Raw genomic sequence first — 27,891 nt, 5'->3', positions numbered from 1 at the left:
GCGGCAGTGTGCAGATGTGGGGATTCGCAGAGCACAGGGCTTCTCATCCCGGCTTTTCCGGAGGATACTGCTAGGCCTTCGCCTGCCTTCTCCCGGACTGTCACAGCAGCCTGATCCGCAGTTTGCGCGTGCGCGACTCCGCCTTAGGCTCCTCCCCTGTGGCTGAAACCCCGCCCTCGCCCCCGCCCTCGCCACGCTTTACGGCCGGGCACGCCACTTTTGCCGCAGACGCTGCCGCTGCTGCCGCTACCCTTAGTCCCGCGGCTGCTGCAGGTGAGGTGAGGGGAAGGGAGCTGAGGTGTGGTGTGGTGTTGGGCCTGCGCTTCTGGCGATCGGGGAGGAGCTGGGGGGCAGGACCCCCGAGGGTCGGCGGGGAGCTGACCGCTCCTGCTTTGTCTCCTCAGCTCCGGTCCGGTCCGCGCTGCCGCAGGGAGGCCGCCCCGGCCCGGCGAGCCGAACCAATGCTGGATCTGGAGGTGGTCCCTGAACGCTCTCTGGGGAACGAGCAATGGGAGTTCACGCTGGGTAAGTGTGGGGTTCCCCCTCAGGACCCTGCTCTCCGGTCCCTACTTCCCTCCGGGCCCTTCCCGCGTCTGGCCTCTGACCCCTCTCTCCTGCGCTCGCGGCTCCTTGCCTCTTCCGTCCTCCTGGCTTTTGGGGCTCCGGGCACTCGGTACCCCCTCCCGCTGGCCGGACCCGCCAGTCTCTCTCTCAGCTTGGCCCTGACGCAATCGCCTCGAGTGTCAACAGGGCCTGCCCCGGGGGGTGGCACGGTAGTAATAATAATGAGTGACACGCCCCAAACACTTGGGGCCGAGCGCGGCTCTCTGGCACGTAATTATCCCTAGTCGTCCTCCTTGGGATTTAAGGGTGGGTAGTATTGCTGTTTGTGTTCTCGTTCTACAGATAATAGAGCTGAGAAGTGACTGAAGCTCTCTCAAACGCCACAGCAGTCTCTCTCTCTGCTGTTCGGGCTGTGGGTTGTCTCTTCGGAATGGGAAGCCTAGGCTCCCGACCCTTAGGGAGACGTTGGGCATCTGGTCAGAGGAGTTGAGGAGAGTCTTGTATGTTAAAGGAACTTCTGACTTGTTTCCTTCTCTTTTTTAATGTGGTCGATGCGTGGCGTAATCCTAAACCCAGACCTTAGCTGAGAATGAAATAGGAGTTCAGGGAAAGTAACATTTAGTTTGTAGAAAGCGCAGGCTGGTAATTTTTTGTTTTGTGGGGCCCAGCTTCCCTCATCCCCAGTGTCACTACCTCTCTGTGTACAAATATTTGCAAATATTTCACAAATATTCAGTGAGCCCAGTGTGTGTTTACTTTGATGTTCCAGTACTAGGAAAGGGGGTTGGGGAGCTAGTGTTAGTGTTGTTTGTTTGTGTGCAGGGCTGAACTTTTGTCACACTAAATTGGGCTTGTTGGACTGAATGATCTGCTCAATTGGGCTATAATTTATCTTTGAATCAGGAAGACTCATACCTATAGAGAAAGGGTAGGTGAAAAACTGGGTGGTATAGATAGTTGGTTGGGCCCTGCAGGTGCTCAGTTGAACTAGAAACTTCCTCTGGGTTGTGGGAGCGACTCTCACAATTTACACCACTCCTGCAGAGTTGTTCCTAAACTTTTAGCTGGTGTGAAACACTCCAGCCTCTTGTGAAGCAACAAGAGCTTGATTTGGGAGGCTAGTGATATCTTTGCCTGCAGACCCATTCCTCATGCTGGTGCTGTTTGGCTTCTAGTTAGGAAAGAACTTCCCCACCCATAGCTTCTGCTCATACCAGGACTTCACAGGGTAGAATGAGAACCACAACCATAGCTTCAAAGTGCGCTTGATGTTGCGACTAAGTTGTGGTACAGGCTGCTTGGCCAAAAGTAGTGATTAAGATGTCAGTTGAGACCAAGATTTCCAAAAAAACTAGGTGGGAGAGCAAGGCTGCTTCTGTCCACTGTTTTGATAATTTCACTCCCACTTCTGACTTTTGCCAGTTTCCAGGAGTCAAGGGTTTGGGTAGTTCTTTCAAACTGTCTAAATAGCAGCCAAAAACAGTGAAAAGAGCATTTCTATACAATGGGTCCAGATTTTAACTTTGGGGAAAAGCTCATAAAGGGGGCCTGAGCCTTGATATTTCCTTTGTGGGTCTTAAAAATACACATTTTAGCCTTGGCTACTAGTGTGGCTCAGTGGATTGAGTGCTGCCCTGTGAACCAAAGGGTTGCTGATTCAATTCCCAGTCAGGGCACATGCCTTTTATTTTTTCCTCTTAATCTTTCTCCCCAATCCTCACATATCTAAACTACAATTGGAGCTGATAGGTAGGGCTAGGTCTAAGAAGTGGATATATGCAGTAGAATTACATTCCTAGGCTAGAAAACCAGGTTAAGTCACCACAACCAGTGTAACATAATCTCCGTTTGCCAGATGAGACTCAGAATGGCAGAAATGATAAAGAGTAGTGGGGAGGGATTTCTTACTTCCCATTGCTCTACCCTTCAGAGGATGGACTCAGTTTTATCGCCAGGCTTCTTTTTGGAATCTGTGCTAATGCAAATGTATCTAGATCTTGCCATCATCTGCCTGGCATCATAATGGGAAGCTGCATCCAACTTCTTGGCTGCTTTCCTGGCCTTTGTTTGATGGGAGATTAGAAAAATTCCAGCAACACAGCAACCTAGGCCAAGAGGAATCTCTGAGAATACCACTGATGGCTTGATCAGTGGTGGAGTAAAGGCAGTGCAAATTTACAATGTTTTCAGTGACATTTGCAAGATGCACTGGTGTGGAGGCATGTCTCTGAAGGGTCACGGGAGAATAGTACTCTTCCAAGATTACCTTGTTTCAGAGAGACCAAAAGCTCCCTTTACTGAAGGCAGCATATATCTCTGTGGACTCTGCTTACCAACAATGATATGTGAATAGTCAGTCATTCCCTGACGAGCTTAGTCTAGTAGGAAGGAAGGATTACAGTAATGAGGTAGAGGTTGTATAGGGTGCTATGGAAAGGGAGAAGGAACTTGACCTAGGGGATTCAGGAAGGCTTCTTATCAACCTACAGGGGCCAGTACCATTCCTGGAACTAGTGAACACCAGGAAGGCCCTATCAGAAGGCTACTGTCAGATTTCTCTTCCAAACTGTTTTTATCTAGTTTAAAACCAAAACAATGAGAAGGAAAGATGATATGTAGGAAACTGTAAACAATTGGGTAGTATAATTAAAGCATGATGTACTGATGGAAAATAGGTTCCCTAGATTCCCAGTTCTCTTCTATAGTGGCTGCCGAGGACACTATCAAGGAGTCTCTGGATTCACTGAAAAAGAGGGTATCTGTAGTCAAGTGTGTTACAGGCATGGGTTTAGGAAGAAAGTTTGGAGACTAATAGATTTGGAGAGATGGGGAAGGAGGAGGAATCTAGCTAGAGGTTTCTGGCTTGAATTACTGGCTAGATGTCAGAATACAGAGACACTAGATTGAAGAGAGTAGTGAGTAACACATACTGTTTTTGGATTGCCTGGAACTTTATTTTAAATTGTCTCTTTGTATGTGTGTTCTTGTTTGAAATATAATGGACTCTGAAAACATACTTTTTGGAGTTGTCTGTGAGTTCCTGGAAATTTTGAAAGGCTGTTAAAATTCAGGTTTTTTACATAGGCATATATAAATCTATTTATAACAGGCCATGAGTTCAAAAATTAAGTGTTAAGATATAGAAGATATTTGTGAGTAGGTAAGTAAGGATAAGTAGATAGTTGGTGGAAATCCTTGGTAAAATAAGCTGATTCTGCTAGATGTGTAATTTTTAACTCTTTTAATGAGCCCTTACAAGTCATGTGTTTCTTCAGACTCTCATTTGAGTGATGAGGAGACAGATGCCACAAGGGAAGAGAGGAAGGAACTATCCTAGGATATATGTAGTCCGTGGCAGAGTTGAACCAGAACCTTTTCTCCAGAGTCATGCAGTCAGTGCTTTCTCATTCTGTTTTTTGGTTCATGCTGACTTTGCCATTTCAAAGTTCTTTGCCTACTCAGGAACAGCATGAAAGTCCCCATTTTCAGAAACTTTTTTGTATATTAACTCCCTTCCTTTGTACAATTTAGCTGTAAAGTGATTGCTGTTGACGTTGTTCTGGCTCTTACTGTTCATTGAACTTTGATTTACTCTTACATCTGTAGACATTACTGAACCCCCTATCCCCATCCCAGGCTTTACTGCAAGAACTGGTGCCTAGCACAGTGATAGATATTAGTAAATGGATAGCCCAGGTAACCCATACGGATGCCCTTGCTTTATTTCAGGAATGCCTCTGGCTCAAGCTGTAGCCATTCTTCAGAAGCACTGTCGAATCATCAAAAATGTCCAGGTTCTCTACAGTGAACAGGTGAGTGGTAGCTGATTTGTTTGCTGAAATAGCATCCCTAGTCAGTGAGTCACTTCCAGAGGTTGATGATCTGGAAGAGGCTGCCTGGCAGGAATTGTTGGATCGATGTGTTTGAATAGGAGAATTTTCAGGACTAGTCAGTTCCTGAGCACTTTTTTTTTTTTTTTAATTCTGAAACTTTTGGTCATGATCTGGTGCTGCTGGGTTCTGAAGAGCAGTAATAACTTAACTTGGTTTTTGTATTTTTTTTAAGTGTTTGACTTACATACTGGCCCTCTGACAAGGACTTTTAAGTGAGAGGTCACCTCAGGGATTATTGGGTCTTCTAGGGTGCTTACTTTCCATTTTTGAGTTTAAAATACTCTTCTCTGCTTTGTTGGTTGCTTGAGTTTGTGTTCAGGATTGGTGTAGTGCAGATCTAGCTAGGAGAACATCCCGTGCTTGAAGTGGGTATACCTTATCCCTTTAGGGAGGATGATCTGATACAGAGAAATTGGGAAATATTGGCTCCCAATTAGTGGACATATTTTATTCTTTTTATTCTTGTCTAACTTATAGCAGTCTCTATTAGATGTTGGTCAGTTGTGCCAGGAATTAACTACTGTAGTATAATATTGCATATACCTGCAAAGACCTTTTCAGTTTCCAGAAGACCTTCCTGAACATCAGAATTTTTAAAATATTATTTGTTTTTTTAAGTACATAAAGTTAGAAACTATTTTTCATAGGCCTTTAGAAATATGATTCTTCTATCTCTCTAAAATTGCAATCTTTCTTCCACTGAATTTTCTGAAACTTGTGCTTCTTCTATGACACAGACCCCATGCAGCCATGTGGAATGACCTTTGTCGTACTGTGTGTATCACAGACCTTAGGGAATAGTTTTGAGCTGACACTGGCTACAGACTGACCTCAAGTGGCTTTTCTGAGACCGTTTGAGTACCAGGTTAATGATTTTAGTTACATTTGTTCCAGTTAGTTTCAGATCCTAAAGCAAATGACAGATTATTTTTGACATGTAGAATTAGAAGTGGGTAAGATTTCTGTGTACCTCCCCAGTTTCTTCTTTTTTTTAAAGACTTTATGTATTTATTTTTAGAAAGAGGGGAAAGGAAGGAGAAAGAAAGGGAGAAAAACATCAGTGTGTAGTTGTCTCTCATGTGACCCCTACTAGGAACCTGGCTTGCAACCCAGACATGTGCCCTGACTGGGAATTGAACCAGTGAACCTTTGGTTCTCAGGCCAGTGCTCGATCTGCTGAGCTACACTAGCCAGGGCATCCTCCTCAGTTTTACTTAGTGTCAGAGTTGAGCCTGTTACCTATACCTAGAAATTATATTTGTAATTTATATTTGTACTGTACCCTTCTGCATCTTCAAGCAAGTGCTTGGGCATTCTTGTACCTACCACAAAACAAAGGATCTGTAGTAGCAGACAGGGGCTTCTTGAGCCACAGAGCCAAAATGACCTGAAAGTGAAGGATGGTAGTTTTTCCTCTTTGTTGCACTCAGATCATTTGTAACCTAATCTGACTCTCAGTGTTGGACCATGACAGAATTACTCATGACAAGTAGCAGCCATCAAAACAGGAAGCAGATCGAGAAGATGGACTTGCTTCTTGAGCTTATAGGTAACTTGCAGACTGAGTTAAATCAGATTTGGGCACCCCAAGATTAGATGCATTTGAAAATAGGCTTTAAATATTCCTAACCAATTTTTAAGAATGTGGGTTTTTTGTGTGTGTGTGGTTTTTTTATCATTGTCTTTGTTGAATGTCATTTCAGTTTTGGAGTACAAATAGTTTCAGCATTAAACTAATTTTCCTGACTATCTTCTAAGCAACTAGAATCAGCCAGAAAACATAGGCTTACTAATTAGCCTGGTTCTCCTTCTGTGAAATGGATGTAGTTTTCTTATTATCATCTTTGATAAGGTTTAAGAGGAGATGGTCTCTCAGAACCTGATACGGTGCTTCCTGCATGTGCTTCTTTTCTCTTCTGCCCTCCTTCCCTTTCTTTCCGGTTTGTTTCCTTGTTTCCCTGTTTCCCATCAGAGAAACATTTCAGAAATATCTTGTTTCCAGCAAATCACGCCTTGGAAATTAAAGTGCCTATCAGGTAGGTTCCTTTCTTACAGGGAGAAGATGTTAACAGTTGGCAACAGACAATCTAACTGAACTGTTTCATATGGAGGACTGCATAGTGCTGGGTTATTGGAAGGGCCTGCTTAAACACCGCATAGTATGTCTGTATTTTGGTTCTGGAGATATAAAGTACTAGTAAAACATTGATTGTGAGGATGATTTATTTGCTTCCTTTAAAAAATTGCTTAGTTTTATGTCCTGCATTATAAAAGTGCCAGGAAGAAAATGATTAGTTCTTGGGAGAGTGTAAGAAAATCCAGATCCTTTCAGTGTTCTTCCTCCAAGAAAGGATCTTGAAAGATGTGAAAACCTGCTTAATCCTATAGAATGGCCCTCTCAGAAAATGGAACTGTATTTTCTGGGTTGAGAATAAGGTCAGGGTTCGTTAGTCCATTATCTTGCTTGAGACCTAATGGTTTAGACATTCATATGACGTTCTTTTAGTGTTTGCCAGGCATGATGGTGCCACCATGGCCTGTTACCTTGCAGAGATCAATGGGGTAGAGGGGAGCACATAGTCTGAACCAATCCCATAGTCTGAAGGTTCTTTGGAGAGGATTTTTCCAGTGAGGCCCACACTGGCAGTGGCGCAGTCTTTGTCTCTGACGTCCACACCTTCGTCATTCAGTCCTTACTTTGTGAAGCTCTGTGAAGAAACTTCTCTAAATCCTTTTGAGAGTCGTGTGCCAATTTCAAGAAAGGGCAACCTGGTTAGAGCTATGAAGAGTCTTCAGATGTTGAGTCCTTGAATTGATTGCATTGAACCAGAAGCAGGCAGGTGTAGCCGACATGAGGAATGAGTGCAGTGTGCTGCGGCTGGTGCTTTCTGCCTTACAACCTATCCTTACAGTGACCCTGGAGGGAAGGGATGATGGCATCTCCATGAAGAAACTAGAGCTCAGAGAATTGAGAGTCACTTAAGGTCTCCAGCTCACCTGGACTCAAGGCCAATTTTGTCCACTACTCTGTGCTGCTCCTCCCTCCCCCTAGGACTCAGAAGGGGCGAGTGTAGAAATATGAGTCCTCAGATCCTAGACTTCGGCCCTTCAGAAAGAAGCACATGTGATATGGGGTCATTGGGGGAGGGAAGGAAAGAAGTAAGAGTGTCACTTCATACATAACCTTGGGATATGGCCTTAAAAAGTCAAAGAATAAAATGTGTTCTCTGTGGAAGTACAGCCTGGAAGTGAACAAGCATAGATAGGTTCAGCCCACATGCACTGAGTCTTAATCTGCTGAGTTTGGATCCTCCTGAGGCCTTTTCACCTGGCCTGCATTCCTCATCAACTGCTCTGTGGTTTGACAACTATAAACCTGTGCTACAGATGTGGACCCTGGACCCTCAAAAGAAAGTGGCCTGTATGCTCACATAATTTTGGCCCTTTTCCCCCAGATATTACTCAAAGCCTGGACAAGAGAGGTTCTTTTCAGCCAATATTTTAAAGTAGCAGCTGTGGGCTGGAAATAGAGCACAGTGTGCATTTATGCAATAGTTTGTTTGTGGCTTCCAAACCTTGTTAGTTGGGGGAGGGAGTGACTGACTGCCCTTAGATATTCTCTGTGTATTGCCTTTATATTGTAAGGCTTTTAGTTGGTGCTGGTAAGTAAATTAATTGCTCAAGAGTGTTTTTGTTTCTTTTTTTTTTCATAGTCTCCTCTAAGCCATGACCTCATCCTTAATCTGACTCAGGACGGGATCAAACTACTGTTTGATGCTTTCAATCAGAGACTTAAGGTAACTAAAATTTTATGTCAGGCTGATTAATATGTGCTGTTGTGAGATATTTTTTGAAATTCCGGAGTGAGAGTAGATATTTATGGTTCAGAGACCACCAAGACATAGAGGACCGAAGCCATGCCTGTTTCTCCAAAAAAAGAGAAACTAGGTCTGGTAGTTGGAAAGATTCTGGGAAGGACTCTTAGTGTCCCAGGCTCAAGAGGTGAAGGGGAAAAACTACTGAGGATCTGGGGAACATGTTATGGGGGGGGCGCTTACTGAATTGAAAATGAGAGGTAAGTATATAGCATAGATTATCCTGAGTCTTTAAAAATGGGTCCTAATGCAGAAAAGGCCCAAAGATTTTAGTTAGGTTTTTGTGTCTTGTTTTACTTCATTCTTGGGTCCAACAATGTGACTTAGGTGAAAATTGGAGCCAATCTTTTCTAAAATGCTGTGGCTTAACACCACCACAATGAGTTGATTCTTTAACTCCTTTAAGGAAATGTAAACAAACAACTTGCTGTTATGTAGGGTTGTCTTAATTGGCGTTCAAGTGCAATTTACTAACACCTGTTTCAGTCCAGGATGTTTATAATAAACTATTTACAAATGCCTGGGTTTCACAGGTTAGTCATGTGACAAGACTCATGCCTCAGAGTCACAAGGTTGAATGTGGCTCTGGGCAGTGGCATGCCAGGGCTGTCATTCCTATTAGGTTATGGAATTACCTTTCCAAAAGACTTGGATAGTTCTTTGTTCTCAACATGCCATCACAGGCAGGCAGCTGAGGAGACAAGATAGAACATGGGAAAAGAATCTGTGTATGAAATAAGAATTCCTCATTTATGATGGTTTTCAAAAGCAAGGTTTGGTGTGAAACTTACTAACCTGAAGTTTCACACTAGGGAAAAATAGAGGATGGCCTTCAATCTGACTTCATCGCAAATTGGGGGAAATTAATCTTAAAACACCTTTAGAAAAAGCCATTTGCCATTGACTTGGTAAATCCACTTTAGGAAACATAACTTTAAAAGGTTATGGGGAAGTTAATGTTGCCAGATGTTTAATGGCAGGGCATTTCATAGTAATGAAAAGCTGTAGTAACCTAAGTGGACAGCAAAAAGGAGATGGCTAGACAGCCCAACATAGAATCACAGCATGGTGAAGACAAAGTTGTCTACTTAGTGAGCACCTGGCACATGGCTAAGAGCTTCCTGTGCATTTCCTAGTTTAATGCTAAAAAAGCCTGTGAGTGGTGCTGTTTACTAGTGAGACAGTTGAGAGAGAGAGGATAGGTGGTCTGCCTGATCATGCTAAAGATTTTATTTATTTATTTTTTTAAGATTTTATTTATTTATTTATCTTTAGAGGGGAAGGAGAGAGGGAGAGAAACATCAATGTATGGTTGCCTTTCGTGCGTCCCCTGCTGGGAGTTGGCCTGCAGGGAACTGGCCTGCAACCTAAGCATGTGCCCTGACTGGGAATCGAACCGCGATCCTCTGGTTCGCAGGCCCGTGCTCAATCCACTGAGCTACACCAGCCAGGGCCAGATTTTATTTATTTTTATCTTTAGAGAGTAGGGAGGGGAAGGAGAAAGAGGGAGAGATACACAAATGTGTGGTTTCCTCTCATGAGCCCCCAGCTGGGGACCTGGCCTGCAACCCAGGCATGTACCCTGACTGGGAATTGAACCAGCAACCCTTTGGTTCACAGGCCAGTACTCAACCCATGGAGCCACACCAGCCAGGGCTGATCAAGCTTTTAACTATATTACCAGTGTTTAGTGACTAGCCACCGAGAACTGGAATGGCTTAAGTTCTGTTGTTGTTTGTAGGAAATATATGTGATAAAAGGTGATGAAAATAGTGTGCGTACATTATGCACAAATGTGAGGAATGAAAGGAGGTCAAAAAGTCTCTACTTCCCCTCCCTGACTGATGTGGCTGCATGAGTTGGCTATCATCCCACAAACTGAAAAGTCTTGGGTTTAATTCCCAGTCAGGGAGAGGCAACCAATGATGTTTCTTTCCCTCTCTTTCTCCCTTCCTACTCCTCTCTCTAAAAACAAATAAATAAAATCTTTTTAAAAAAAGTCTCTACCTCTGTGTGGACCTTAGTGAAGAGGAGTGGCTAGGGCCCCCCTGCCTGAGCCTCCGGAAACTGAGGAAGTGATGCGTCAGTCCCTTGCCTGGTACCAGGTCTGATCTGACCCATCTACCTGCCCCTCCATCCAAGGGCTTCAGAATCTCTCTCCCCCGTGCTGTCTCCTGCAGTCTTCCTATCCTTTCACTTACTGTGAGTGAACTCTGTGGAATGAGGCTTTACAAGTCACCTTTACAGCCACCTGTCTTTTCCTTTCCTCTCTTGACTGCTGCCATGTCTCCTCTCTGGCAAAATCAAGGCCATTTCCAGCCCAGAGAATAGAAAAGCATGGACTCTAGACTTCCCCAGCCACTTGTTCTTGGATCCAGCAAGCTCCATGGACTAAAATCTCGTAGATTCTCCTGGTGACATGAAGGACTCCCTAGATGGTGAGCACTGTGGGTCCCTTGCCACAAGTGCCACCCTGTCATTAACTCTGGTCCACTGGGCAGACAGGGCCAAAGCACCTATTAATGTTGGTCTGAGCTGCAGAAGGTTGGACAACAATGACATAGGAAGGACATGTCACTGGGTGAGTGGTGGGAAGCCCTTGAAGGTGCAGCCGGCCATCTCTAGTGGTAGTAATCAGGGAGGCAGAGTGCCTGCCTCTGCTATATGAGCAGGGCTCTGGCTGAAGGTTGAGGTCCTCTTCTAACATAGGGTCCTGCCTCAGTGAAATGGCATACCAGTTTGGCATGATAGTCTGCCATGCTCAGGCTTTCTGAAGGGGACACTAGGTGTCTTATGAATCACAGCTATTTCCCTGCCCTTCTCTTGCATGACTACTCTTGGCATCTCTTGCTTTAGAGCTCATGTTGCCCTCAGCTAGCTTCATACCAGACCAACTCGCCTGACATGTTGAGTACCTCCTCTTTGTAAATTAGTAAGCCAGACCTCAGGGTCCATAATTTAGTGGGCCCAGTGGACAGCATACACAAGCAGTGTAGGAAAAGGTTGATTCAAGTGCTGTGATGGCCCAATGGAAAGAATGATTTTTAGTAGCAGGTAGGATCAAAATAGCTACATTATAGTTAACAGATGTCTGCCCAACTTGTGAATTCAGTGTTATGATAATGTAGACGAAGTTAGAGACAAGGTCTGACCACATGTGAATTAACTGTTATGTTTCAGTCTCTTTTACAAAGCCAGATGTTCCTGTACCCAGTTCCCCACTGCCCCTTCCAGGGTCAGACCCAGATTTTCGTGGCAAACACACGTTGAACCAACCCTTCTTGGCCTCTAAAATGAGGCCTGAGACCTCCCAGCTGGAGGATGGTGGGTGGTACTCCAGGCCCCAGCCAGCCATCCTGCTATCGGCCAAGCCCTTGACACCATTGGCATAGAGGATTTCATAGTGCTTATTACTTGGTACTATTAGTGGTTGAGTATGCAGTAACTTTTTCTTTTGCCTCTATTTTGAGTTCTGGGCATTTCATTTGAGGCCAAACCCATTGAAACTTCACCAGGGCCCTGAGGTTCTCCAAGTTCAACCAGATGCTCTTCGTTAAGGATATATCTAAATATTGTCACAGTTGTTCTAAGATAATGTATTATGACTTGTTTTCTAGCAGGATAGATCTCTCTCTCCATCCTTCTGCTTTGGAAACCACAGTATTTTGAAGCCGTTTTTGAAATTGACTTGATTTAGGTCTTTATAACGCAGCAAAGTATTGAATCCAAAGTAAGGAAGGAGGCTCGGTGTCCAAGGTTACAGGTTTAGCAAACTGCATGAATTAGTTTTGGGGAAGGGTTTCACTGTCCTGTAGGGATGGTATATGCAGTTTTCTCTATGACCCAACAGTGGGTTAGGTATGAGAACTTTGCCCAGAGCATTCATGGACATCTACTGAACAATCCAGTGGAAGCAGGGGGATGAAGGGGTTATGCTTTGTGTGTGGCATGGGTTTTATTTTCAGATTTAGAGAACTAAAGGTAACATGCAGTGCTTCAGAAAAATTCCAGCTAGTGATAGATTTTTTTCTTTACAATTCTGTAAATGTCATCTTAATCTTCTTCAACTACAGAGCAGTAACAACCCTTATAATTTTTTTTTAGGTGATTGAAGTATATGACTTGACTAAAGTAAAGTTAAAATATTGGTGAGTTTTTTTCCCTTGCTGATTTATGTCACAGGCTTGGTACAAGTAGGCTTTATCTATAGTCATTACATTGGTAAAGGAATGCCATCCATAGTAATCCTGAGATTAGAGCCTGGTGCCATGACTTCCTCAGGCAGCCTTCAAGCCTACTCAGGTTCCAGAAAAAGAAAAGCAGACCTTATTAAGAACATGCTGTGTGTAAAGCATTTTACATATATGTCAACTTACTTGATCCTCACAACAAAGCAGAACCTCAGCTCAGAGGTGATGTGACTGTCTCTTGAGTCCCAGCTGTCCTTTCCTAAACAGCATCTTTTGGCACCTCTTTATGCTTTTTTTTTTTTTTTTTTTTTTTTAATTTTTAGAGGGGAAGGAGAGAGGGAGAGAAACATCAATGTATGGTTGCCTTTTGTGCATCCCCTGCTGGTAGTTAGCCTGCAAGGAACCAGTTTGCAACCCAGGCATGTGCCCTGACTGGGAATCGAACCGCGATCGTCTGGTTCGCAGGCCCGCGCTCGATCCACTGAGCTACGCCAGCCAGGGCTCTTTATGCTTTTATTAGCAACAGAATTGGGACAGTCCAGACAAATCTGATTCCAAAACCTTTGCTAAAGAAAATGCCAGAAAGGTCACTATTTGGGGTCCAAAATCTGCTTTTTAGGATGATGCCTATATGATACACAAATGATTGTCCCTTGTGATGGCAGGCACTGTTTTAGCATCTAGAGTGCTCTGTCCAGTGCTTCCAAGGTCTGGCTGCCCTAGGCTTGAGTTACACATTCATCATTTTATTAACCTGTGTAACCTTAGGCAAGTCACTTAACCTCTTTGAGCTTGTTTTCTCATCAGCGAAATGAAACCAATAATGTGGCAGCTGGGTTAGGAAGATTGCATGAGGTAATGGTGGTAAATAAAGCACATAGCACCATGCCTGGTTCAAAAAGAGGTGTTCCATAAAAGATTTTTATTTTTTGAAAAAATTATTCTTAACCCTGAAGTATTCATCTTAGAGTTATAAATCCCTTATCTTCGTGTTTGTCATCTGAAATCATATGCCCCTCTTTACGCCCAAGCCCATCCTCGGGTGCTTTTCATTTGCATGAGATCCATCCCTCCTCCATTTATCTACCCAGTGACCCATTTCATCTGCCTGTTAAGAAAACAAGCTGCTTTGCTTGTCCACACCTTTCTTTTAAGATGTTCACCCCCTTTTAAGGTAGTAGTTCCTTTTTCAAGCCAACTACTAGTAGGCACCCTGGGAAAACATTGACACTATTCCTGAGGACACTGTTTATCTAAGTTTGAATGCCGTGGAGGTGAGACTGGATATGTCTCCTTCTGAACTGTACCTGGTGACCACAAATGTCTTGGGAGGTCCTAGAGGACCAATATTGTATATAAGCCTCAGGAGAATTGACTTGTTCTAACCTCATTAATTGTCTCTTATTTAAAAGTTCTTTAATTAAACTTTTATTTTGATATAATTGTAGACTTACCCACCTGTGTTTTAAGAATAATTCTTCCAGCCACCAGCCACTATCTCCAATGATCTGTGAGCCCATCCTGGGAAGCCTGGTATTAAAAAGTATCTTTGTTTTTCAGTGGAGTACATTTTAACTCTCAGGCCATAGCTCCCACCATTGAGCAGATTGACCAGTCTTTTGGTGCAACCCATCCTGGAGGTAAGCCAAGTCCGTCTGACTCCTCTGGTCATCTGTGACAGCCCGTAGTGATAGACCTGGCACATGGTACCATCCCAGCTGCAACCCCCTGAAGCCCAGTTCCTATAGTATGTGGGGGTTGGTACTTGGGTTTGAAAGAAAGCTCTTCCCCCTTGTTTTCACCCTGGCAGGTCAGTTAAAAAATGAGACACAAGAAAGGTGTTGCCAGTCAGTACTCCCTGCCAGGCTGGTTTGTGTTTGCAGCTTCTGATGCCATTCAGCCATGTGTTTTCTTCTCCCCACTCTCACAGTGTACAACTCCGCCGAGCAGCTCTTCCACCTCAACTTCAGAGGACTGTCTTTCTCTTTTCAGTTAGACTCGTGGACTGAGGCTCCCAAGTACGAGGTTAGTCCTTCCTTTTCCCTGGTGTTAGTTGCCCAGTGCCCAGATTATGTGGGTCAACAGACAGTGCTATTGAGGGAGAGTAGATAGGTATCCTTTCTTTGGTTTCCTTGTCTCTGAGGTCTTCGGGGGCCAAGAAGGTAGAGTGGGTAGGGTTGACAGGAAGAACAAAGTCCAAGCTGGCATTCCCAGTAAGTGGGCACTTCCAACTGCAGAGTGATGTTAAGCTCACTTTTCAAAGATTAATCCAATTACACCTTGCTTTAAAACGCCTAATGAAAAAAAAACCACCTAATAACTAGGCCACTTTTCTCAATGACCTAAAGTTTGAAAGTTTACCCTAGATTTTTAGTTACGTATTGTTTTTAGAAAAGCGTTTCATTCATCCTTAAGCAGCAGCATCCTTAGGGTTGTGAAATGATAGCTCTTCATAAGACTTACATTTTATTAAAGATGGCGTTCTTGCATTTTCTCCATGATGAAAGAAAGAAAAGAAAAAATTAAGTAAAATTATAGATGAACTTGCATGATTGGGGTGAGTTTATTGAGCCAAAGCCAGATTTAACCATGCACTTTGGCATGGCCAGTTCATGAAGACTGTAAGTGCTGGGGAGATGCCAGAACCTGAGTCACATGGCCTGCAGTATGCCCTTAATAAAACTTTTGTTCTGCATTTGCAGCCCAATTTTGCCCATGGTCTAGCTTCTCTTCAGATACCCCACGGAGCAACTGTGAAACGAATGTACATCTACAGTGGAAACAGCCTACAGGATACTAAGTATGTGTCAGGAGCCACAAGCTTCATGCTAAGGTCTGGGAGGTAAGGCAAAGCCTGTGCTCATTCTTTGCCTGCCCCCAGGGCTCCTGTGATGCCCCTGAGCTGTTTCCTGGGCAATGTGTATGCTGAGAGTGTAGATGTTCTTCGAGATGGAACAGGACCCTCAGGTTTACGACTTCGCCTACTTGCTGCAGGTCAGTTACTGGCTTTGGGATGGTGGATTCACTCTTATGTCCATATAAAGACAATCTAAAATCCCGCATGCTTAAGGATAGTTGGTAGAAGACAAATGATGCAAATGTTTATGGTTAACACTTTTATTTAAATTTGTGAAGGGACAAAACGTAGTCCTATTATTAGCATATTTTAATAAACAACAGTAGCACTATTTCCTTCAGCATGTACATGAGCTTTTTGTCAGCTTATATAGCTTTGCCTTGGTTCCCAAGCTATTTCCTGGAGATGTATGCTGTTGTCTGTTCTCCACCCTTTAAGGCCAGTTCTCAGAGTAGGCTGGCAGGAAGGACTTGTTAACTGTGGTTTGGTCACACCCTGCTGAGATTTTGCTGTCCTTGAACAAATAAAAAGCACTGCCGCTAGTAGCTCATCTCCCTAGGATCCATGTCTTATCTTGGCGGTTTTTTATGCCTGGCCAATCTCAGGTACTTTGGACCTTGGATTGGGTTTAGTAAGATAGGAATCTCCATTGTAGAACTTGCTGCTATAAACAAGGGCACAGGGCACAGCCTGGGAACTAATGTAAAGGCTGTACCTTCACAGAGCTCATAGTCCAGCCAATGTTTGTTCATAAATTGGGGTCTTAGCGTCAGTCTCTGGGCATTGGTTCTCAACTGTTAAGAACCTGGTATATACCCGGCCGCCAGAGCCATGAAGGTCAAGCTGCGCAGTTTCAGTGGGTACAAGATCTATCCCAGGACATGAGAGGTGCTATGCCAGGACTGACAGGAAAGTTTTCCAATTTCTTTATTTATCTTTAGAGGGGAAGGGAAGGAGAGAGGGAGAGAAATATCAGTGTATGGTTGCCTCTTGTGCATCCCCTGCTGGGAACTGGCCTGCAACCCAGGCATGTGCCCTGACTGGGAATCGAACCGCAATCCTCTGGTTCACAGGCCCATGCTCAATCCACTGAGCTAAACCAGCCAGGGCCGTTTTCCAATTTCTTAATGCAAAATGTGAGTCAGCGTTCCTTTCCAAGAGGAATCCTCAACGGATAAACTGAACTGTCCTCTACAGAAGAAAGCACGAAAAGGGACAATCAGAAGAAATTCAAAAGAAGAGAACCTGCTGTGCAGTCAGATTCCAGAGGGCCATCACTGGTGCATCACTTGCTGATATAATGGCCAAGCTGAATCAGAAACCTGAAGTTAGAACAGCTCAATGAGAACAAGCTATCAGGGCTGCCAAGGAAGCAAAAAAGCTAAGCAAGCATCTAAAAAGACAGCAATGGCTGCTGCTAAGGCTCCCACAAAGGCAGCACCTAAGCAAAAGATTGTGAAGCCTATGAAAGTTTCTGTTCCTTGTGTTGGTGGAAAACGCTAAGTTGGCCGATCAGATTTTTAAATAAAGACTTACCAAATTTAAAAAAAAAAGAATCTGGTATATAGCCCTGGCTGGTGTAGCTCAGTGGATTGAGCGTGGGCTGCGAACCAAAGGGTGGCTGGTTGGATTCCCAGTTGAGGCACATGGCAGGCTTGCAGGCCAGGTCCCTAGTGCAGGCCACGGGAGAGACAGCCGCACACTGATGTTTCTCTCCCTCTCCCTCCCTTCCTCTCTCTCTCTAAAAATAAATAAATAAAAAAATTTAAAGTGGTATATGACCCTGGCTGGTGTGGCTCAGGCCTGATTGAGAGCAGGCCTGCGAACCAAAGGGTCGCAAGTTTGATTCCCAGTCAGGGCACATGCCTGGGTTGCAGGCCAGGTACCTAGCTGGGGACATGGGAGAGGCAGCTGATTGATGTGTCTCTCACACACTGATACTTCCCTCCCTTTCTCCTTCCCTTCCCCTTTCTCCAAAAGAATAAATAAATAAAATATTTTTTAAAAGTCTGGTATATAAACTGAATTTACTGCCCTGAACAATTAAATACGTCACAACCTCCAAGTTAGAAATTTCTTAAAATGTGATTTTTGTAAGCTAACGCAGAACACCAGCTGCTTAACGGAATGTTGCAATAGTTTTTGAGAATTGAGACGTGGCAACATAGTCAGATGACTTAGGGCCAGTCTTCTCCAGAGTATTGCTGCTCAAAACAGCAGGATAGATAGTCAAGGGTGGTGCAGTTATCCCAGGTGATGGCAGGAGGAGCCTGTTGGGAATTGAGGAGGGGAGTGTTGTCTCAGCTAATTCTGACTGCCACCCTTTACAGTACACTCTTAGCTGTTACATCTCACTGCTTACAGGGTCAGTGAGGAAAACACTTTAAGTCCAATCCAGCTAAGGAGGGTTTTTGTTTTTGGTGTGTTTTTTTTGTTTTGGGTTTTTTTTTTTTTTTTGGTAAGTGGAAGAGTAGCTTGTCTTCAACCGACCCATCTCTGTCCTTGTGGCTACAGTGATTTTTCTTTCTTTAAAGAGAGAGAAACATCAGTTTGTTGTTGTATTTATTTATGCATTCATTGGTTGATTCTTATATGTGCCCTGACCTGATCAAACCTGCAACCTTGACATATCTAGAACACTGCTCTGACTGAACTACCTAACCAGGCCTACGGTGATGCTTTTAACAGGGAGAGTCAGTTCGACTATTTTGGTCCCTGCAATAATTTATAGGAAGACTCTGAGGAAACAGAAACTAAATACTCTCCTAAAACTAAAGGTGATTTTATCTGGCTGGGCTTCAGGCAGAAAAAAGAGAAAGCTCACCTGTGAAGGGTGTCTTTCCAATAATTCCGTCTGACATCAAAAATATTTGATACCTGGAGACTTTGGATACACAGTGCAGCTTGACAGGACTTTTGGTGGGTTCCAGATTTGCCTAAGATACGAGATTGGTGAACAGAGGTTATTATAGACTATGCTTTGCTCAGGACCTAGTTAATTTAAACATGGCTTTTTTTATTTGCCATTCAGCGTGTATGTGCTATGAATAAAGACTTGAGTTAATTGGAGAATTCAGCACCTAGTTATTTTATATTCAGGATCCCTGAAATTTTCTGTATTTAACAAATGGATTATTATCCATGAAAGAGCTTTGTCAGCTCTAAAGCCCTATGCAGAGTAAGATGATGTGGGTGGTTATTACAGTGCCAGGAATTGTAGTCCTTCTCAAATTCTCGGCTTTTCCCCGCTCTTTTTTGAGGGGGTGAAAGGTGTAAAACACATTGTCTTTCTAGCCACTGAATGAGAGAAATTTTACTATTTGTGTATCTATTGCTATTTCACAACTACTGCTCTGTGTGTGTTTAATTGGAGCTACTTCCGAAGTGTATTAGATGAAGTTTGGGTTTAAACATTCTTCCCAGAGAAGAAACTTTTGACAGATCAGAAGATTTTTTCATTTTCCCACTTTTTTGGCTTGTCTCTTGAAGTATTAGTGTGTCTGTGAGATGTTTGTGGAATTAGGGAGTGTGTTCATGGGTGTTTCACTTTTGGCTCTTCAGTAGTGATACTTAGGTCCAAGCTCTTATTGGGTGTTACCACTGAGAAGTACCTCCTAACATCAAGTACCCTTTATCTTGTCAGGACCTACAAAGTAGCAAGAAATAGCGGTATGTTATTATATACTTCTGTAGCACCTATGCTGCTGTTTACTGCACCTCAGTTGTGTGGTGATTTGAGGGAGATCATATCATAAACTCCCATGTCGGCAGTGAAGTGTCCTAGCTCATGACGATCAATAATAAATGTTTGGTGAGTGATGTCACCAGAACTTGTGTCATTTGGTGGAATTGAGTGAATCTGGTATTATTTTGAGAAGATGGTAATCTAATCAGTATCTCAGGTCCTGCTGAACTGGTATTTTCTGCTTGTGTGCAGTCTTGCCCCTCCTGTGGCGTGCAGCCACTGTCCTCTCTGGGGCCCCCAGGGCCCAGGGATGCAGGGTCTCAGGGCTCAGACCAGGAAGCTGACTGCCTCTCCCTTGTTTTCTGCAGGTTGTGGACCCGGCCTGTTAGCAGATGCCAAGATGCGGGTATTTGAACGTTCAGTGTATTTTGGTGATTCTTGTCAAGATGTTCTTAGTATGCTTGGTTCTCCACACAAGATCTTCTATAAGTCAGAAGACAAGGTGAGGGAAATGTGTTTATAAAGTGAATAGGAAGTCTCTTAAATTTTTAAAATCATCGACTTAATATTGAGTAAATGTAAACTGTTTGCTATTTTCTCATAGAACCAATTCTGTTCAGGCAAATGGAGAAGTAAATTTAAAGCTCATTTCTGACCTTTGTTGGTCGCATTGCCCTGCCTTTCCTTGGAGACCAGTCTGTAGTCAACCACAGCTGGCTGGGTTGGCTGGCACCAACAGCTGGGACTCCACAGTCTTGCCTACCCAACAGCTTAATGTCATAGAAAAAATGTAATCCATATACTTTCGTTTAATCCAGGAGCTGTGTTAAGGGTTGGATTTTGATTCATTATTTTTTCCCCGGACAGATGAAAATTCATTCTCCTTCCCCTCATAAGCAAGTTCCTTCCAAGTGCAATGACTACTTTTTTAACTACTTCACTCTCGGAGTGGTAAGTTATGATTCCGTAGAGCAGCATCTAATTCCTGTGGGGGTGGGCAGTGCACCCGGGCATGCCTGTGTGTGCATATGCAGCTGTAACTGTGCCTGGCAACAGGGAACCTGTCCCCAGCTGGCTTTGCCCAGTGTTTTCTCATTTGGCAGACTTTTCCTGCCACCAAGATTGCTAAGACACCAGGTTCCGGGTATATCTTTTCTGGCAGAAACATGTTCCACAGGTGGAGGCTGTGGGAATCTTTCAGGTTAAGGTGTTTTGGGAACTGTCCTTTTGTAGAGCATAGGACCCTCTTCTGGAGTCACAAAACTGAGAGATTAAAAAGGCTCAAAAACTCCCTGGCTGGTGTGGCTCAGCAGATTGAATGCTGGCCTGAGAACCAAAGGGTCACCGGTTTGATTCCTGGTCAGGGCACAGGTCTGGGTTACAGGTCAGATCCCCAGTATGGAGTGTGCAAGAGGCAACCACACATTGATGTTTCACTCTTTCTCTATCCCTTCTTCTCTCTCTAAAAATAAATAAATAAAATCATTTTTTAAAAGGCTCAAAAACAGTGAGAGTGTGCTTATGCATGTATGGGATCACCCCAGAGGCATTGTGGTAGCCCTGGGCTCTGGACCGAAAGTGCTGAATGGAGCTGGTGCCACCATCAGTGCTGACAGTCTGCCTGGTAGATGGATTTTGTGTGTCAGAAAAGATTGTGGAATCTCTGCACCAGCAGGATACATCTCAGAGAACAGGGCTAAGCTGGACCTGGATCTTGTAACATCTGAGCTTTCTAGGGCCTGAGTTTTTGAGGCAGCAAAACAAAGGGTAGATTCCAGAGAATAAGAAGGGAGACTGGGTCTGCCTGTTTGGGAGAAATCAAACAGGAGTGGTAGGGAAATAGTGGTGGGATCATAAACTTTGGGGGTAGAATGGTGCCAGAAGGGAATGATACTGTTATAAGCTGAACCTCATTTGAGTTCTAGAGCCAGTAGCCATAGGTGGCAAGGAAGATGGAGTGAATGGGTGGGCCCTAATAGGACTTAGTGTAGCGATTGATGGAGGGGTGGAGTCAGGGGTAATCTTGGGGGTCACAGGTCTGAGCAGCTGGGAAGGGTGTGAGGGATAGCAGGAAGTGTTTAGTGGGCAGCATCAAATCTAGGTGTGAATCCTGGTAGGAGGCTGGAATTTTGGTTCCAGGGGTTACTGACTCCCATGGAGTGGAAGCCAGAGGGTCCGACGGGTCATGGCATTCAGAATAACCAGGTGCCTTGACTGCTGGCACAAGGTTTGGAGTGGCAAGGCCTATACTTGGTTGGGTGCCCCCCCATCACTGCAAATGTCCAGTTTACTTGACCTCAGTTGTTGGCCCCTTGATTGTTGCTTGGGAGAAAGCTCTTGCCTACAGGCATCCCCATTGTCGGATGGGTGTCTCTGAGTTGGACATGTCCTTGGAAAGACCCCTGTCCAGCCTTAGTAACTTTCCCTACTTGGGCATTCTTGTTTTCTCTCCTAGGACATCCTCTTTGATTCGAATACTCACAAAGTAAAGAAGTTTGTTCTTCACACCAATTACCCTGGGCATTATAATTTTAACATGTGAGTATACCTGTACCTGCTCCTGTGAGAAATGAACTTTGGACTAAAAATCTCCAACAAAAGAGTGCTTACAACTTTAGAGTTCATTAAGTTATTTACACCCGAATCCTTGCTATTTCATGGGAAGTGAACATTTACTTAAGTGTTTGCTCTGTTCCTAGTGTAATGTCTAATACCTTCCATCTCTCCATCTGTACTCATTTTACAAATACGAAAATAGATTCAGAGAGCTTGGTGGGCTGGTGGGCTTGATTCTGTTTCTCTTGGGGTGCAGGGTTGAGATGTGGGGGTGGTTAGGCTTCCCTGGGGGGCCTAGCCTTTACTAAACCTGCCTTCTCTTTCTTAGTTATCATCGTTGTGAGTTCAAGATCCCACTAGCCATAAAGAAAGGTGAGTAGTGAGTGTCCTCAGAGTAAGAAAAGGCTTTTGGGGTCAGTCACACATAATGAGAAGGGACAAGTGATCCAAGTAGAGAGGATGGTAGTCAGTTGGTTTGTGGAGTCTTGCCCACTTGCTTTTACATATAGTCTCAGCTTCTCTGGCCTGAGCTCCTTGTTCTAGGAGGCTGCATTGTTCTTTGTCTGTAGTTTTGTCGAGGCCTTCCAGGTCTTTTCCTGTGACCATAGATTGCTTATTTCTTGAAGGGAGAGTTTCACATGTACAGATGATCGTCCAGTTGCTCCTAGCCCAGCCCTGTGACTATTGTGCACTGCTGGTTGTTGTAGTTCACACCTGACTGACCTCCCTTCACCCTCCACTCTTATCCATTTTAGGAACTCTAAAACTGTCCTCACTCCATACTCCAACCCCAGTACAAAGGGTGGTCAGATCTGGATTCTTCCTAGCAATGGGTCAGATACCAACCACTGTTTATTTTCTTTTTAGAAAATGCAGATGGTCAGACAGAAACATGCACAACCTATAGCAAGGTGAGCTCCTATTTTCCTTCCTGACATAGCCTGAAAATGAGGTGGGTATGAGCCTGCCAGCAGTCTGGGGCCCATGTCCTCTGGACCAGCCATTGGTCACAGGTGTGGTCAGGCCCTGCTAACCCCCTGCCACCTCTATTCCTCTTGCAGTGGGACAGCATCCAGGAGCTCCTGGGTCACCCTGTGGAGAAGCCTGTTGTCCTACACAGGTGAGTGTGGGAGGTTGCCGGCTCATACCACCCTATCAGAAGGCCCAGGGAAGCTTAGCAGTGGATATTGCTTAGAAATGATAGACGCGCACATATTTTCTGCCCCCACCCTGTGCATTAGTACTAGGCCTGTTACTCTGCATGTTTACCTGTACTAGAGAGCTTGCTTACTGGAGATAGCTTCTCACCTACCTCTAGGTCTGAAAGCCTTTTCACCCCTAGTTATTCAGAAAGGGAAGCTGACTATCCTGGGGGTTTTTTCCCCCATCAAAGCTGCTACCTGCTCATAGCCCAGTACCCAGTACTTGGTTGCCATGCTGCCTGCAGCTCTCTCCCTCCTGATTTGTCACAACCCCGGTCCAATTTCATAGTAACTTTTTGTGCCCTGTTGGGCTGTATAGGATTCGGAGCTGAATGAAGTCTGTTGCTGTCCCTAGGACCTCAAGAACTTAAGCATCACTTCCCCAATAGCCCCCATCCCAAAGGGCCTGGTTTTCTGGCCTGACCTTGACCTCTTGTCTACCCCCTCTAATTCTGGCTTCCCTGGCCTCAGGTCCTCCTCCCCAAACAACACCAACCCCTTTGGCTCCACATTCTGCTTTGGTCTTCAGCGGATGATCTTTGAGGTAAGCCCTAGGGACTGGGGCTGGTGTTCATGGCAGGGACAGACAAGTCATTGAGAGAGATCAGGAGGACCTAACAGCCCTACTGGGCAGGGTAATCCTCCAATAACTGTCTGCTGAGAACCGAGTCTACCCAATTTAACAGTGAAGGTTCAGAATTACATTGGGGAAAATACAGACTAAAGCAGTAGTGTGTATTCATTAAGGTGAGAAATAATGGGGATCCCATACTTATATCTACAAACAGCAAGAAAGGGAACCACAGGGCAGTGGGGCTCATCCCAGGGGTTTGGGGGACCTTGGAGTGCCATGTAAATGATTGTGCTCTGGGTGAGTTGCCATAGAGGGTTTTTCCTTCTGGATGCCATGACCTTCATCGGGCCCCTAAAGAGTCCCAGAAGAACTGGACAAATGGGTGAAGTGTATGTACCCCATGAGGGCCAGGCAGACACTGGGGCAGAGATGACCCCTAGAGTGAGATAAGGGATGTTGAGCAGCTGCCCTAGCCCTGTGTGCAGTTGTGTTGTACATGCAACCTACGTGCCCATGTTCAGGGTCTTCTCTGGGTCCTTCTCTGCAGTCACAGCCCCAGTGCTGACCCCACTGGTGGTTTTTGTGGGTCTGATTGCTCTGCTCTGCCCCTTTGACCTGCTGTCCTCTTCTCACACCAGGTTATGCAGAATAACCACATTGCCTCGGTGACCCTGTATGGCCCCCCCAGGCCTGGTGCCCATCTGAAAACAGCAGAGCTCCCCTAGGGACATCACCACCCATGCCCCTCTCCCCCGTGGAACTGTGCATCGCATCCTCCTCAGCGGGCCTTCATGTGCCACCTGTGGGTTTTCTTGGACACCTTGCCAGTATTGAAGGGCTGTTGTGATGTTCTGAGATGGGGCTCAGGCTGGGTGCTCTGCCTTGGGGTGAGAGACCCAGGTATTCTTCTGTCCGTCCTCAGCCTGCTGGTGCCAACAGGGGACACAGACTGCAAAGAGAAGCACAAACTCTGAGCCTTGATACCTGGAGCCCGGAGCTTTCGAGTAACACGTAAGGAGGCAGGGATCTGTCTCTCCTGTCCCACACACATTGGAAAACTTGGGACTCTGTGTGGCTGAGAACACAGGCACCCAGGATGAGGACAAGGTCCTGCCTTTGGCCCAACATTGCCACATGATCCTTAAGGCAAGCAGGTAGCATGTTCATAGTACTTGGTTGCGACTTTTGCACTACATCCACTTTAGTTACTTGATGAGCTGGCTGTGGCCAAGGTGGCCCACCTGCCCTTCCTTATTCCTTTCTTGCACATGTGCTCCCTGCCAGGCCCAGCAGGCACACCCAGCTGGTTGAAACATAGCTTTCTACCATCCAGGTACATGCCCAGGCCTGGTTCCCACCCTTCTTGAAGCCAGTTTTCAAGGTTGCCTGTGACCTGCTGTGCCCCAGTCTGGCTGGCAGGGCTGCATGTTTCCATCCTGTTTGCCTCTTTTATTTAATGCCAAAGTTTTAGCCAAAGACATCTTTTTTTTGTTGTGTTTCAGCATTCTGTTCTGCACTGTGGGCTGGCTCCCTTGTCCCAACCATGGGCAGTGTCCCTTGGCTGGGCCCATTCATGGCTCAAGGCCTCTGGGGACTCAAGAAGGGCTGGGCTACTCAGTCTCTTCATGGGTCTTACTAAGGAAAGTAGCATATGTGCTTTTAAAAGATTAACCTTTTGAAAAGAATTGAGAAAAGAAATGTATAATTTTATCCCATTTTTAATATTTTGGTCTAGCAACTTGTGATACATAGATGACAATTTTGTGAGTTTTTCAAATGTGTGTACAGATTTTTGTAAATATGACTCTTTTGTAATTAACTCATGTACAGCCTCATCCTGTATAGTTTAACGATGAATGTGCAGGGGACCTGCCCCAGGCTCCTATGTGATTCCTGGGCCTACAGCCAGTCTTGTGTGGCGCTTTTCATTGATTTGTGACTGACTGGTGTCTTCCCATTTGGACTGTGGCCTGGCCAGAGACACCCCCAACCCTACCCCCGCTATCCCACTATTGGGGCAGCCAGGACTGATCTCGTCCTCCTGAAATGGGGGAATCTTCCTCATGTCCTGCCCACACCTCTCCTCCAATAAAGACCTGTGCCCTCAGCAGCAGCTCACCGTGTGCTGTCGCTGGGATGTTTGTACTAAAATAGGCGTGGGGACATTGATTGTTTTAAAGAATACAGGAAAATGTTTAGTGGAGTCATCTTAGGAGAAGAGGTTCCTTGGCTCTTCCGAAGGGGCACTAGAGCCTCCAGTAGGAGATTGTCGTAGTTGTGTGGGCACAGGTTCTCGTGCCCAGGGAAGTTGGAGGCGGAGGAAGGTGTTAGGTCGGGCCATGCACCTGGCCATCCCGTATGCCTGGGTCCCTGGTGTTGCAGCCAAACCACGGCCCCGGAAGGGCCTCCAAGAGAGATCTAAAGACCTTGACAAGTCTGAAAATCTAACTGGGAAGGGCAGGTGGGAAGCAGAATGCCTTTCAGACTGAGTTTTAACAGTATGTCTGCTAGTCCCATGAACTCATTAGATCAGTTCCCAGTAGGGAGACAGGAGCCAAGCTCAATCTTCATTTCCTGGGACCCTGAGGAAGCACATATGTCATACTCTAGAGCTGGTTCCTGAACTCCTCTGCCCCTTTTTGGGGAAGAGCCACAAACAACACAATAATCTGCCTGGGAAACCCTCTCAAACTCACTCTACGTCTCGGATCTGAATGGAGCTGGGGGCTTTGATGGACTACTAGTGATTCCACTGGAAGGAGCCAGCGGCAACAGGCCATGGATGGGCACAGGCTGGCCCACGTGGTCCGTGCAACAAGTGCCACATTAACCAGATGTCAGTGGCCGATAGTCCATGCACTACAACCAGCTCACGGTAAAAGCAGGGGTCGAAGGTGCGCAGGTGTGGCGCGGCTGAAGGCTGGGGTATGCCGAAGGTGCGGAAAGCAGGGTGAGGCTCAGGCGTGAGCCGCAGGCGCTGTAGACACATGCCCAGAAAGACGTCGTCTATGGGGAAGAGCTCAACCTGGGCGCAGGCGCCGGCCAAGCGGCGCAGTGTGGCCCCAGAAAACACGAAGCCACCACCACCGGCATAGGCCGGGTAGGCGGGCAGGCCATACACAGCCTCTGGAATGTAGTACTTACTGGCTCGTAACCGGATGGGCCGAGCCTGTACAATCACATCACCCGCAAGCAGGTCCTGCGCCGGATCTCGTGCTGCCAGAAACTCCAGCAGGTTTTCTACGTGCACAAACACATCAGCGTCACCCTTAAAAACGAAGCGTGCGTCTGGGCAGTAGGCTGAGGCCCAGGCCAGAAAGTGAATCTCCTTGAGCGTTAAGTTGAAAAAAGTGTCTTCGAAGGCCCAGAGCAGAATGTCCGCGTAGGCGCGACTCTCAGCGTGCAGCAGGGCGTGCCAGTGAGTTTGCGTGCCTGCCCCCTCCGCTTCTGCCTGGTCTGAGCCTGCGCCCCGTGGCAAGCCCAGCAAGAACACGCGGCGCACGAGCGCCCCCTGCACGCGTCCCTCTGCCCCCCATGTCTGGCGCACAGCTTGGCGTCGCTCAAAGTCCGCCACCACTGACTTGACAGCAATGAGCAGGTCGGGTCCCGCGCCAAAGCGTCGGCACTTGTGCGGCTGGTTAATAATCAGCGGGAAGTGTCGCTGGTCCTTCGCACGTAGGTATCGCCCAAAGTCAAAGGGTCCCGTGGGCGTGGGCTTGGGCGGCTCCGGTGTATCCTCTTCATAGGTCTGCAGGGCTGAGTTCGCGTCAGGTTCCTGGAATACACGGAGCCGGGGACTGGGCCCGGGCGCTGCCCGGCCTTGAGCTCGCGGTGCACTAGTTGTAGGGGCTATGCCATCACGCTGTGCATAGAGCAAGAGGCCGAGGGCGGCGCCCAGGAGCAGCGTGATCCTCGCGTCCCCTCGTAGGCGCAATCTCCGCCTCATGTTTGCGTGTCCGGCGCCTGCTTCCCCTGCAGAGAGACTCTGTCAGGCCTCTGGGCCCCGCCCTCCATGAAGGTAGGGGGCAGGAGACCACCCGCTGGGGGTCTCCAACTATTGGTGGTTATTTCCCTTCCGGTGGTGTCCTCAGGGGTCTCGGTCACCCCACCCCCATAGAGTTGGGTAGGATGAAAGAGCAAGAAATCTTCCAAGTTGCCAACTCCCACCCCCTCAGCTTTGGCCCAGGACTGTGCTCCAAGGCCGGGGCAGGGAGATGCCAAGCTCAGCCCCAGTCCCCGCCCGCCTTCCCACCGCTGAGGCCGAAAACCTGCTCCTCTCTACCCACCACCTTGATCCTAGGGATCCCGGCACTCACGATCAGCCCTTGGGAGCGGCGCGGCCCCGGACGCCAGGACCTCCGGGGCTTAGCGCAGGGTCCCAAGGGCGGCCATGGACCGGCCAGGACCAAATGCAGCGTTGGCAGGAAGGGGGACCGGGGCCGCTGCCACGTGACCCTCCAGCTGTGTGCGCCTGGACAGCTGGAGCTCAGCTCCA

At 46.2% G+C, this 27,891-nt stretch overlaps 2 protein-coding genes and 1 pseudogene across 5 annotated transcripts; 2 read left to right on the top strand and 1 right to left on the bottom strand.

Annotated features, from left to right (window-relative positions):
- Window positions 1-76: 76 nt before the first annotated feature.
- On the top strand, window positions 77-25,547 carry PHAF1 (phagophore assembly factor 1). Of its 3 annotated transcripts, none has more exons than XM_037041546.1 (17): window positions 77-278; window positions 405-525; window positions 4,294-4,376; window positions 8,171-8,254; window positions 12,437-12,480; window positions 14,083-14,162; window positions 14,453-14,547; window positions 15,225-15,322; window positions 15,404-15,516; window positions 19,433-19,566; window positions 19,932-20,015; window positions 21,520-21,602; window positions 21,949-21,992; window positions 22,488-22,531; window positions 22,682-22,740; window positions 23,294-23,366; window positions 24,319-25,547. In XM_037041546.1, the coding sequence occupies exons 2-17, from the start codon at window positions 462-464 to the stop codon at window positions 24,409-24,411; spliced, it is 1,275 nt and encodes a 424-aa protein (XP_036897441.1). In that variant the 5' UTR covers window positions 77-278; window positions 405-461; the 3' UTR covers window positions 24,412-25,547. The 3 variants fall into 3 exon arrangements, with proteins under 3 accessions (XP_036897441.1, XP_036897442.1, XP_036897443.1); XM_037041547.1 differs by having other exon boundaries at window positions 215-273; XM_037041548.1 differs by lacking the exon at window positions 77-278 and having other exon boundaries at window positions 332-525; window positions 24,035-24,412.
- Window positions 15,523-16,929, top strand: LOC118983886 (60S ribosomal protein L24-like; annotated as a pseudogene).
- On the bottom strand, window positions 25,097-27,891 carry B3GNT9 (UDP-GlcNAc:betaGal beta-1,3-N-acetylglucosaminyltransferase 9). Of its 2 annotated transcripts, none has more exons than XM_037041550.1 (2): window positions 27,683-27,891; window positions 25,097-27,368 (listed from the first exon to the last, which is right to left on the bottom strand). In XM_037041550.1, the coding sequence occupies exon 2, from the start codon at window positions 27,340-27,342 to the stop codon at window positions 26,137-26,139; it is 1,206 nt and encodes a 401-aa protein (XP_036897445.1). In that variant the 5' UTR covers window positions 27,343-27,368; window positions 27,683-27,891; the 3' UTR covers window positions 25,097-26,136. The 2 variants fall into 2 exon arrangements, with proteins under 2 accessions (XP_036897445.1, XP_036897444.1); XM_037041549.1 differs by having other exon boundaries at window positions 27,713-27,890.

The sequence above is a fragment of the Sturnira hondurensis genome, unplaced genomic scaffold (assembly GCF_014824575.4).
Source record: "Sturnira hondurensis isolate 20B ecotype Veracruz unplaced genomic scaffold, ASM1482457v3 Scaffold0003090, whole genome shotgun sequence".
NCBI lineage: Eukaryota > Metazoa > Chordata > Mammalia > Chiroptera > Phyllostomidae > Sturnira > Sturnira hondurensis.
This window is presented reverse-complemented; position numbering and strand designations above follow the sequence as displayed.

Excerpts from the sequence above, each read along its gene's own strand:
- PHAF1 (XM_037041546.1), top strand. The coding sequence starts at position 462 with ATGCTGGATCTGGAGGTGGTCCCTGAACGCTCTCTGGGGAACGAGCAA. Across the intron at positions 15,323-15,403 it reads AACAGCCTACAGGATACTAA|GGCTCCTGTGATGCCCCTGA; the intron begins GTATGTGTCAGG and ends GCCTGCCCCCAG. Across the intron at positions 21,993-22,487 it reads CCCACTAGCCATAAAGAAAG|AAAATGCAGATGGTCAGACA; the intron begins GTGAGTAGTGAG and ends TTTTCTTTTTAG.
- B3GNT9 (XM_037041550.1), bottom strand. The coding sequence starts at position 27,342 with ATGAGGCGGAGATTGCGCCTACGAGGGGACGCGAGGATCACGCTGCTC.